General features: G+C 38.8%; 1 protein-coding gene across 3 annotated transcripts in view; it reads left to right on the forward strand.

Moving 5' to 3' along the window:
* Nucleotides 1–12,266, forward strand: part of LOC106876381 (ras-related protein Rab-13) — a 51,143-nt gene extending 38,877 nt beyond the window's left edge. The window contains exons 6-9 of one of the 3 annotated variants that reach the window (XR_016244354.1): nucleotides 3,253–3,360; nucleotides 4,784–4,903; nucleotides 5,004–5,201; nucleotides 8,639–12,266. Coding sequence is in view for 2 of the 3 variants with exons in the window: in XM_089363053.1 (XP_089219179.1) it covers nucleotides 3,253–3,360; nucleotides 4,784–4,903; nucleotides 5,004–5,081; nucleotides 8,639–8,737 (405 nt within the window). In the remaining variant the exon portion in view is untranslated. The remainder of the gene's footprint in view (nucleotides 1–3,252; nucleotides 3,361–4,783; nucleotides 4,904–5,003; nucleotides 5,202–8,638) is intronic. The other 2 variants (XM_089363054.1, XM_089363053.1) reach the window with 2 other exon arrangements.
* The last annotated feature ends 351 nt before the right edge of the window (nucleotides 12,267–12,617 follow it).

Raw genomic sequence — 12,617 nt, forward strand, 5'->3', positions numbered from 1 at the left:
CTGACTTTTGGGACACCCTGTATATATATATATATATATATATATATATATATATATATATATGTAGAGAGAGAGAGAGAGAGAGAGAGAGAGAGAGAGATACATATAAGCGAATTTATATATATATAAAAAAAGCGAATGAATGAAGAAGAAATATCAGAGGGAAAAACTGAGCTCACTTCGTGACTCTGACAATACAAATTATCATTCACTTATTTTTATTGATTTCAATTTGAAGTTTACTCACACGAAAAAAAAAGAAAAAATAACAGAAGGTGTCCGACATGACAGTTTAATGTTTAATGTTTAATGTTTGTTTTTGTTTTCCTTTAAAACGCTTAAGATTGCTCGAAAGGTAAGTTATTTGTTGTTCCATATGTTTATTGATGTTTCAGAAGTGAAGATGCAGTGTAACAAACGTTTTAGCTTTGTGTAACTTCATGTTCATATACCTATGTCGTAAAGTATCTCTATTTAATAATTGTAATAATAATCCTTTCCACTATAGGCACAACGCCTGAAACTTTTGGGGGAGGCGGGGAGGGACTAGTCGATTACATCGACCCCAGTGCGTAACTGGTCGTTTTTATTTTATCGACCCCGGAAGATGAAAGGTAAAGTCGACCTCGGCGGAATTTGAACTGAGAAGGTGTGATGACGGACGAAGTACCACCAAGCATTTCACTCGACGTGCTAACGATTCAGCCAGCTCACCGCTTTCATAATTGTAATGGTAATGATTTCAAATTTTAGCAGAAGGCTAACAATTTCGGAAGAAGAGATAAGTCGATTACATTGACCCCATTGCTCAACTGATTCTTATTTTATCGACCTAGAAAGAATGGAAGGCAAAGTCGACCTCAGCGGATTTGAACTCAGTGCGTAAAGACGGACGAAATGCCGCTGAGCATTTTTCCTGGAGTCCTAACAATTCTGTCAGCTCACCGCCTTCTATATAATAATAATAATAATAATAATAATAATAATAATAATAATAATAATAATAATAATAATAATAATAATAGCCGATGTAAATGTTGGTTGGTTACTTGGTTGGTTGATATCCGGTCACGCTTCACAGCATATAGAGAGACGAGTGAATATAAAAATTGATGCAGAGTGATTGAGAGAAGAAAGAAAGAAAGAAAGAAAGAAAGAAAGAAAGAAAGAAAGAAAGAAAGAAAGAAAGAAAGAAAGAAAGAGAGGGAGGGAGAGAGAGACACACACACAAACAAACAGAGCAAACGTGAGAGGTGCAAGATGAAGGCACGCTTGGATTGGTGGCAGGCAATGAGTAAAGAAACGTTACGCGGACACAGTTCTCCGTTGCAAATCTCCGGACTTGGACCAATGCTAGAAATCATTAACGATGTTAACGGAGAGATACTGACAGAAATAGTAACTCCTTCAAAGTCCACTACGGTTTTCATCTTCCTTTGGTCGATAAAATAGGTACCAATACACTACGATATCAACTCAGTCACTCCGCGCTTTTCACAATACTAATGATAAACGACTCCATCCGCGTTTTCCTTATAAATTTTACTCATTGTGCTTTTGTTAAAGGATTTTATAGTCGCTGTGATGACAATGTTTCGTATTTATGTAGCCTCATTATTTTTTTCTCATTTAATATTCGTTCGTTTATTTTAATTGCTTGTAAAATAATGAGTTCTTTATTATTTTCTTATGTCTTTAAGTTTTCTTTATTTCGTTATCTTTCTTCTTTGTTTCATTCAATTTTTTTTATTTTGCTTGTTTTATCTTTCAACTTTATTGCTTATATTTCTTTCTTTTCGTACTCTGTCCTTTTCTTTTTTATAGCTTTCTTTTGTGTCTTACTTTCGTTCTACGATTCCTTTCTCTTCCTTCTTTTGTTTCTCCATACTTCTTTTTCTCTCTCTCTCTTTTCTTCCTCGTTTCCGCTCTATCGTTCTTTTCTGTTTATCTCTTCTCATTCCGTTCCTTCTTCCCTTCCTCATTCTTTCTTCTTCTTCTTTTCCGAGAATCGCTTCTCTATATTTTATGTGAATGTGTGATTATATAAACGTGCGTGTTTATGTGTGTGCACGCCTATGTATGTTATGTATGTATATCTACCTATCAGTTTATTTATATTTATGTATGTGTGAGTATGTGTGTGTGTCTATGCTTGCATTTCATTACCAATATTTTGTTGACGCAGTTTCAAATGCTTGCATTTTATAAAGTATATTTTAATAATCGTTTTTGATTGTTTTTGTTTTTTCTGTATGGTGTGTTTCGGATGCGTAGAAATGTTTAAATCCATATCATGTATTAGGGTCAGTATTGCATGATGATGTTGGGAAATCTTTCTGTTAAACAAAAGTCGAATCCCTTTACTCCATTCTCGAGAAGGGCTTCTGTGTCTATCATTTCTTTCTTCGTTTTTCAATTTTTTTTCTCATCCTACTTTTCTTTTCTTTTTACCTCTCGTCCTTTCACGTTCTTTCTTTTTATTTATTTATTTATCTTTTTATTCATTTTTTTCAAAGAACAGCTATGTTGTATATTGAGTTCGAACCACTGCTTGGAAATACACAGCATACTAAACAAGTTTGTCGGATCATTGTATTTTCAAAGGCATATAAAACTAATAGTAGCTCGCATTTAAATCCTGTGTATATTAAATCATATTTATCTCTCAAAAGCTGGAGTTCTGGGGTCGGTTTGTTTGACTAAAGGCGGTCCTCCAGCATGGCCGCAGTCAAATGACTGAAACAAGTAAAAAAATAAAGAATACACACACACACACACACACACACACACACACACACACACACACACACGTATATATAACCCTGTAATTTTGTACGTAATAAAAGAGGAATTCTTTTCATTTATACTTTGAGGTGTCATAATTTCCTTTGCACCACCACAATCTGGTTGCTGACATAGTTTTACTGCAACTGTTTGAAAGTGTGTTAATGGCCAAGTTTTTAGAAGCCTAGGGAGAGTTTTTTTTTCTTTTTCTTTCTTGTTGAATTTACAGATACATAGGTCTGTTGTTGAAATACCGTTTGAGGGTGAGTTCCCGACATCGGCTGTCATTAGTCAGGTTCCATTCTATCGTCTGTCTACAGGTTAGCATGAACATATGATTATCACCTGTATTTTTCTCTCCTTTTCTTTTCCAAGAAGTGGGCTTGATTGAGACTGTACTCTTCTATCAATTTTAAAAGTCAATAATCGATCTAATCTGTTATTTCGATTTTCTTTTTCTCTCTGTAGGAAATATCACACAGTCATAATCATTTGGAACCAGTACCCATTGTACTGATTGGCAATAAAATCGATCTGAAAGACCGAATTAAAGTTTCTACCAGCAAAGGCAAAAAGGTATGTATCTGATGAAAGAAACAAACTGAATGACATAATAACTGGAGAAATTTACAACAGGTGAGCCTGATGCTCTAACCATTGAGCCATGCGCCTTCACACGCATATATATATATAGAGAGAGAGAGTTCAAATCTCGGACTAGACCGTATGTTGTGTTCTTGAACAAGACACTTTATTTTACGTGGCTCCAGTTCACTCAAGTTGCGACGTCACTGGTGCCAAGCTGTATCGGTCTTTGCCTTTTCGTTTGCTAACATTGGTGGCGTGGAGAGGAGAGACTGGTATACATGGGCTACTGTTGGTCTTCCATAAACAACCTTGCCCGGACTTGTGCCTAGGAGGGGTACTTTCTAGGTGCAATCCCGTGGTCAGTCATGACCAAAGGGGACCGTTTTTCTTCTTCTTCTTCTTCTTCTTCTTCTTCTTCTTCTTCTTCTTCTTCTTCTTCTTCTTCTTCTTCTTCTTCTTCTTCTTCTTCTTCTTCTTCTTCTTCTTCTAAGGCAGCGAACTGGCAGAATCGTTAACACGCTGGACGAAATGCTTAGCGGTATTTCGCCCGTCGCTACGTTCTGAGTTCAAATTCCGCCGAGGTCGACTTTGCCATTTATTCTTTTGGGATCGACAGAATAAGTACCAGTTGGGTACGGGAGTCGATGTAATCGACAATCTTCCTCCTCCACATTTCAGGCCTTATGCCTATATTAGAAAGGATTATTATTATTATTAAGACGGTGAGCTGACGACGATCAAAATACTTAGCGATCTTTCCGTCTTTACGTTCTGAGTTCAAATGCCGGCGAGCTCGATTTTGCCTTTCGTCCTTTCGGGGTCGATAAAATAATTACCAATTGAGCACTGGGGTCGATGTAATCGACTTACCCCTCCCGAAATTACTGGCCTTGTGCCAAAATTCAAAATTATTATTATTATCATCATCATTATTATTATTATTATTATTATTATTATTATTATTATCATCATCATCATCATCATCATCATCATCATCATCATCATCATCATCATCATCATCATCATCATTTCATAAGGCGGCGAGCTGGCAGAAACGTTAGCACGCCGGGCGAAATGCTTAGCGGTATTTCGTCTGCCGCTACGTTCTGAGTTCAAATTCCGCCGAGGTCGACTTTGCCTTTCATCCTTTCGGGGTCGATAAATTAAGTACCAGTTACGCACTGGGGTCGATATAATCGACTTAATCCGTTTGTCTGTCCTTGTTTGTCCCCTCTGTGTGTAGCCCCTTGTGGGCAGTAAAGAAATAGGTATTTCGTCTGCCGCTACGTTCTGAGTTCAAATTCCCCCGTTACACACTAGGGTCGATGTAATCGACTTAATCCCCTCCCCCACAAGCTGCCCTTGTGACAAACATTTAAAATCATTATTATTATTATTATTATTATTTCAGTTAGCCTCGAGAGAAATGGCGTTTGAGTTCTTTGAAACAAGTGCCAAAACCGGTGAAAACGTACAGCTAGTCTTTGAACGGTTGGCATACCACATCACAGATATTTGCAATCCCCAGTTGGTATGTAATACTCATTTCTGGTTGATGTTGTTGTTGTTGCTGCTGTTGTTAGTGGTGGTTGTCACGGCTTTCTAATTACGATTACCTTCTCTATTTACAGATGTCGCAATATTACCCGAACTTAACCATTCCAGAAGAGATAACCAAAGCAGAATTGAACGACTCACCTCCATTCAAAGTAAAAGACGACAAAATACGTAAATGTGCATGTTGAACGTTCGACCACCACCACCACCACCGCCATTACCACCACCCCCTTAACTATCACCATCGCGCCGCCATTGCTCTGATTAACAATGTGAGGTTTGGGTATCTTTAGTTGTTGTTGTTGTCATTGTTGTCACTCAGGTAGTAGTAGTAGTAGTAGTAGTAGTAGTAGTAGTAGTAGCTGTTGTTGTCGTCGTCCTTGTTATTGATATGTTTGCTGTGGCTGTAATGCTACTACAACTAGTAGTAGTAGTAGTAGTAGTAGTAGTAGTAGTAGTAGTAGTAGTAGTAGTAGTAGTAGTAGTAGTAATTTTAATTTTGTTAATTGTTGACTTTGTCTTTTAAAAAAAGAAAATCCGGAGAAGTTAATATCAATAGGGACTAGCTTTCTCTCCATGCGGATATTTCTGAACCAGATTTTAGCCCTTTACGAGTATACGTCCCTACAGCCCATAAAATAAATCATAGAATCAGCTTTTTATCTAAATTATAATCTTAGTCATTTTTTAAGGCTTAGTCTTCTCCGGAGTCTCTCCTCCCCTCTCTCCCCCCACTCTCTCTCTCTCGCGCGCGCGCTCCCTTTTGCCCTCCTGCCAGCTGGTGTGATACCATGAAGAGCGATAACTTAAGAAATACTTGGGTGCTTGCAAAAGAATTTCTCAAGAGAGCGTGTCTAGACTCTTTCCTGAATTCAGAATACAAGAAGCAGGAAGTGATGCCGCCAGGTGTCCCAACCGATGCTCTACCGATTCTGCCAATCTATTCTCTTGTTCTGAACTGGAACCGTATTTATCGGTCTCGAAAGAATGAGTGATAAAGCTAGCTCAATGGGATTTGAACTCAGAGCACATAGAGCCGGAATAAATATCGCAAAGCATTTTATCCGCGATTCTCCGCCACAAGCTTCAGTTTTAGATGTGGTATGGTGGCTTGAGTGTTTCGATGACCCTCAGAGTTGTGTCAGTGAAGCGCAAGACATATCTTTTCATACTGGACGGGAATAAAATTGAGTTTTTGTGGGGTTAATGCCTCTACCAAGCATAAAAGAAAGTTCCAGAAATATCAATGACAATTCAAAGCGAGCAAGATCTGGGAGAGAAAAAGACAGCCCAGAGTCGAGAACAGAGCTCAGAGCTCATCTCAGAGCCCAGAGCTCAGCTCAGAGCCCAGAGCCCAGAGCCCAGAGCCCAGAGTAGAAAAGTCGTCGATGGCCTACGCTCCATAGAGATTGAAGGGCTTAAGTAAATAAGTTTAATGACTCTACCATATATCATAATCTGAGTTATTCCCGATGCTTCATAAGGAGCATCGGAAGACGAGAGATATCCCTACAGCACAGTTGCAAGACCTGTCATGAGCTTGCTCCGAGACCATGGTTGTATTTGCCAGGTCGTCCTCTAACGTTCTCCACCAGATCTTCGCAGGTTCGTTTTGCCTCCCACACGTATTCTTTAACTTCCACACTAGAGAGGTTATCATTCATCTCTTCGTGAATATGCGTAACACATGGTCCGGCATCTTCGCTCGTCTTACGCTGGTGGTAAGCCGTAAGTTGCACAGTCTGCCTTTTCCATGACTTCTTCATTCGTGACGTAGCTGCGCTAAGAAATTCTTTGTATGGTCCTACAGCAACGTCTGTAGAGGACATCTGTTAGTTCTAAAGATTCTGCTGGCCTTTTTCCATGTCTCACAAGTATTGTCAACATTACAATGGATGTATACAGGCTGAGGGTTGGTGCCTTGTTTAATGAAGTGCTAAGACTGTAAAGGCTTCGGGCGCTAGAAGACAGCTGCAACTTTGCTAAGTCTTCTCTCCACAACCGAAGTTGGTATGTTTACATCCCCGGAATCTAGCGGTTCGGCAAAAGAGACTGATAGAATAAGTATTAGGCTTACAAAGAATAAGTCCTGTGGTCGATTTCTTTGACACTAAAGGCGGTGCTCCACCATGGCCGCAGTCAGATCACTGAAATAAATAAAAGAATAAAAGAATAGTGGATTATAGAAAAAGGGATGCCACAGTTTGTACGTCGTGTTCCTGGCAATTACGAGTAGAGAGGTCATAGAAGCAATGCTATTTCAGTAAATTGACAATATATATCCTGTCTCTTCACAACAACCAACTACCTCACTTCTCTTCTAATCGCTAATAAACATTCCCTAACAATAAAAATTCAAGAACGACCTAAAACTAACCCAAAAACCACCAGATTATCGAATCCTAACAATTCCTAAACTGAATCTAACCAAACCCTTATCTGCTTTCTACATTTTAAACGAGAAGGGAGCTGTTTTGACCCCGCCTATTTGGTATCACTGATTCGACGCTGACTTGTTTGACATGAGACATTTGAAAGCTTCTTGCGTTCTCTGCCTTACCTCTCTCTCTCTCTCTCTCTCTCTCTTTCTCTCTCTCTCTCTCTCTCTCTCTTTCTCTCTCTCTCTCTCTCTCTCTCTCTCTCTCTCTCTCTCTCTCTTTGTCTCTCTCAATTCCTGCCCTATATGTATATTACTGTGCGCGCATGCATGCATGCGTACATGTTTTGAGATTATGTATTTCATTTTACATTGAGATCAACCTGAAATGTGTGTGTGTGTGTGTGAGTGCGCGCGCGCGTGTGTGTGTGTGTGTGTGTAAGTGTGTGTGTTTGCCTCTGGTGCGAAAAAGTGCTGTCACCAAAACAAACACGATGTCCAATTTGGTAATATTCAAATTTTATTACCTAATATTCTAAAGAAATACATACTTATAACAATTTAATTAATTATAATAATAATATACAAAAATAAATATTATAACTATTTCCAACCAATCAATAAAATTAAATAACCTATTTTATACTCGAAACAATTAATTTAAATATTACCAGCGTCCAAACAGCTATGCCCAATCTCCTCGTTCGGAAATTAAAAAAAAAAAGCGGTTAATCCTTAATTCTAACAGACTCCTTAAATCTAACAGAACAATAACCGAAAGCTAAACCACGAACCACCAAACCCTCTAATTCTAACCATCTCTGAACCGAATCAAATGCTACATCTTTTCTTATTAAGTGTGGTGTGGTGGGGTTGGGCAGAATAAAGTAACTAATCCATACTTTCCTCAAATCTAACAAACATCCCTCCAGCCTAATCTATTAAGTCGAATGTGTCTATTGTTAAAGTGTGAAAACACCTTGATTATTCTGTTATTCGTTTATAATTCAACCATTCTTTTACGACCACCATCATCATCATCATCATCTTCTTTTTCTTCTTCTTCTTCTTCTTCTTCTTCTTCTTCTTCTTCTTCTTCTTCCTCTTCCTATTTTTCTTATTCTTCCTTTTCTTCTTCCTATTCTTCTTATTCTTCTTCCTTTTCTTCTTCCTATTTTTCTTTACTTGTTGTTATTGTTGTTGTTGTTGTTGTTGTTGTTCTTCTTCTTCTTCTTCTTCTTATTATTATTATTATTATTATTATTATTATTATTATTATTATTATTATTATTATTATTATTATTATTATTATCCTTATTATCTTCTTTTTAGCTTTTAAAATTTCAACCGGCCACCATTGATTATACTGAGAATATCGGGCAGAAAGAAGAGTCGATGGACTCAACAAAGGGTTCAATTTGTAACTGTTGAACCACCAAAGAAAAACAACAAAAAACCAGGGAAAATCGGAATCCGAAATCGCTGCTCGGCCCATCCCAGAAGTCATCCACTGTCGACGTTATTATTGTTGCTGTTGCTGCTGCTGCTGTTTCTGCCGTTGTTGTTGATGTTGTTTTATATATTTGTTGTGATTGTTGGTGTTCTTTAGCCCCAAATCTGCCCTGAGTGGGCCCACCATCAAAACCATTCCAGCCATGACCATGCCAAAGCTATGACCAAACCATTTCTTAACGTATAGTGTATGTGATTTTGTTTTAACCAGTAGGGAATAATTTCAAGGAGATTTCACTGTTATTTCTAGGACATTGAGTGACCAGTTAAGGCCCTTCTCGTTATCGTATAGACACGAGATTTTGCAATTGGTATTGATACGACTTTTATTTGCCATTAGGGTTGGTTGTTGTTGCTGTTGTGTTGTTGTTATTGTTGTTGTTGTAGTGGTGGTGGTGGGTAGTGTTGTTTAGACACAGCTCTGTTCTGACCAAGTTGGCCTTCAAAGGTACTGTCGGCTTTATTTCAAGTTTTGGAGAGGGAGTGTTTTTGTGTTTGTTTGGGGTTTTTTTCGGTTTGTTTTGAATTTTGAACAAGAATATCTAATGCGTTCTCTCTAGGTTAGTAAAATGCAATTTATTTGAAGGAAATATGGCTGCTATTTCTCGCTGAAAGGAGCGACTGGGTAGGAACATCCTCGTTGTCTGTTGTTACCGTTGTTGCATAGCAAGAGAGTGGATTAGCAGAGTGGATTGGTAGAACCGTAGGAGATAGTCTGATTCTTTTACTCTTTTATTTGTTTCAGTCATTTGACTGCGGCCATGCTGGAACACTGCCTTTAGTCGATCAAATCGACCCCAGGACTTATTCTTTGTATAAATTAAGTACCAGTTGTGTACTGGGGTCGTTCTAATCGACTGGTCCCCTCCCTAAAAATTTCGGGCCTTGTGCCTAGAGTAGAAAAGAACATATTATTGTTATTCATTGCTACCTTCATTTCTTGAAAACGGCAGGTGTGATTCGAGGGAGATTTGGTTATTATTTGTAACAGGTCATGGTGGTGAACTAGCAGAATCGTTAGCACGCCGGGCGAAATGCTTAGCGGTATTTCGTTTGCCGCAACGTTCTGAGTTCGAATTCCGCCGAGGTCGATTTTGCCTTTCATCCTTTCGGGGTCGCTAGATTAAGTACCTGTTGAGTACTGAGGTCGTTGTAATCGACTATCCCCCTCTCCCAAATTTCCGGTCTTGTGCCTATAATAGAAACGATTATTTGTAACAGGTTAAGGTGGCAAGCTGACAGAATCGTAAGTGCGTCGGACAAAATGCATAGGAGCATTTCATTCTAACTCTTTACGTTTCTGAGTTCAATTTACACCGAGGTCGATTTTATCATTCACCCCTTTCCCTGGGGGCCGAGAAAATAAAGTATCAGTTAAGCACTGGGTTCGATGTAATCGATTTAAGCCCCTCCTTATTTAATTTGCTGTCCTTGTGCCCAAATTTGAAACCATTATTTCTGATAGATCGATCGATTCGAAACCATTATTTCTGATAGATCATTCGATTTTAGTGCTGCTGTTGTTGTTGTGGTGGTGGTGGTCGCTGTGGTTGTTGTTGATGGTGTAACTGTTGTTGTTGTTGCTGTTGTTGTTGTTGCTGGTGGTGGTGGTGGTGGTGGGGGTGGCGGCGGTGGTGGTTCTTGGTTGGAGGCTGTTGTCACTATTAGTTATTTAACCCCAAGTCAACTCTGATCTAACAGGCCTATGATAACAGGCATCACAGCAAATGAGCATACCGCTTTCTCTTTCGGGGCAGGCATGTGATGTGTTTACATTAACTAACGTGATCTGGCCTTTAATAAGAAAATAGCGAACGTGTGGTTGGCGAGATATGTAGCTTCTTTTTCTAGCAGCTTGAGCGATCATCTTTGTTGCTGTCATTCAGTCATGCTTACTGTTGTTGTTGTTGTTGTTGTTGTTGTTGTTGTTGTTGTTGTTGTTGTTGTCGTCGTCGTTGTTGTTGTTGTTGTTGTTGCAGCAGCAGCTGCTGTGGTTGCTGCTGCTAGCCCTTAACCCCACCCCGCTCTATTACTGAGCAGCTTCAGCTTCTCTGCACATCGGTGGATTCGAACTTGGAACCCTATACACCGTTCGGTGCAACGAAAGCTCTCGTCAGGTTATACAGCATCTACGTCGACGTCGTCCCAAGAATATCGAATGCAGCTCAATAACAGATCCAAATTATCTGTAGAATGTCGGTTACGCCTCAACTCAGTAATAATTGTAATAACATCCAAAATATTGACAGAACCTCAATACAATATGAACTGTAGCATCAAAAATATCGGCTGCTCCCCGATACGGTACCTATTGTAAGTTCCGAAATATCGGCTGCACCCCGATACGGTACTTATTGTAAGTTCCGAAATATCGGCTGCATCACGATACGGTACAATTTGTTACCTCCAGAATATCGACTGCACTTCAACACAATACCAATTGTAACCAGTAGAACGTCGACCGTACCTCAGCACTGTACCTATGGTACACTGTATGATGTCAACTGCACCTCAATACGGTACCTGTTATAACTATAAGAAGTGAAGGCAGGGTTGTTATCGCAAGTACTTTTGTGGTGTGTCACTCCAGCCGGTCAAAGTTGAACTGTATCCCTTCAGGGTAACCTGTTTTAACTGAACTATGAATGTGAAGATGCATATATACATACATCTATATCTATAAGATACATAATAACACTGAACACTGAATAATGACATACATACATACATACATACATACATACATACATACATACATACATACATATATACATACATACATACTTATGTAATACGATTGGTCCTCTTTATACGCTTGCTATCAGCCTCCAGTTCCACAGAATGGGGTGATGGTCAAATTGTGGAGCTCTTTGCTTTTACTACTGCTGCTGTTGCTGCTGTTGCTGCTGTTGCTGCTGTTGCTGCTGCTGTTGTCGTTGTACACTTGTTGAAGCTTAACGAGGCCTTAATAGATAAAAGAAACAGTGTGTGTGTGTGTGTGTGTGTGTGTGTGTGTGTGTGTGTGTGTGTGTGTGTGTGTGTGTGTGTGTGTGTGTGTGTGTGTGTGTGTGTGTGTGTGAGCGTGTGTTTGCGTACGTGTGTCTATGTCTTAATGTCTGGTTATTGTAGTTATTCATTAACCCCAGTTCAGCGCTAATCGTACCGATCTATGATGATCCAGAACGTTCTTGCAGTGACTATCAACATTTGTGGACACCTTGTATATATATATATATATATATATATATATATATATATATATATATACACACCATATTTCCTGAGTCTCATCAGATATACAACGTCTACCTGAGGATGTATATGGCGCATATTCGATATGTGTTTTAATTCCATCTTTCTCACCAGAGAAACAACACAAAACATGCGTGAAGAACTTATTTAATAAATATATTCATTGTAATTCAATAAAATCTTTATCATAGTTGTTTGCTGCTTGTTCTTGTTAGTGGTGGATGGCGGGGGGAGGTGATCTGTATGATCTGTGAACTTTCGTACAAAATGAGTTTGTAGAGAGTAAGTGATTATTGCAAGACGTGTTTTGGTGCAAGTGAGTCTGTAAAAAGAGGACGAGCTCGATGGTGTTGCTGCTTTATTATGCATTCATATATATATATATATATATATATATATATATATATATATATATGCAATTAAATCTTGGGAGAGGCATTATGCCGGTAATAAACACACGCACTGGTTCAGTCCTTTATTAATTTATATTGTATTTCTTTCAACACACGTATCCACATCAAGAATCTTGCACACGAAATACACATAC

This window comes from Octopus bimaculoides, chromosome 14 (genome assembly GCF_046866305.1).
Source record: "Octopus bimaculoides isolate indiv1 chromosome 14, ASM4686630v1, whole genome shotgun sequence".
In the NCBI taxonomy this organism is placed as follows: Eukaryota; Metazoa; Mollusca; class Cephalopoda; order Octopoda; family Octopodidae; genus Octopus; species Octopus bimaculoides.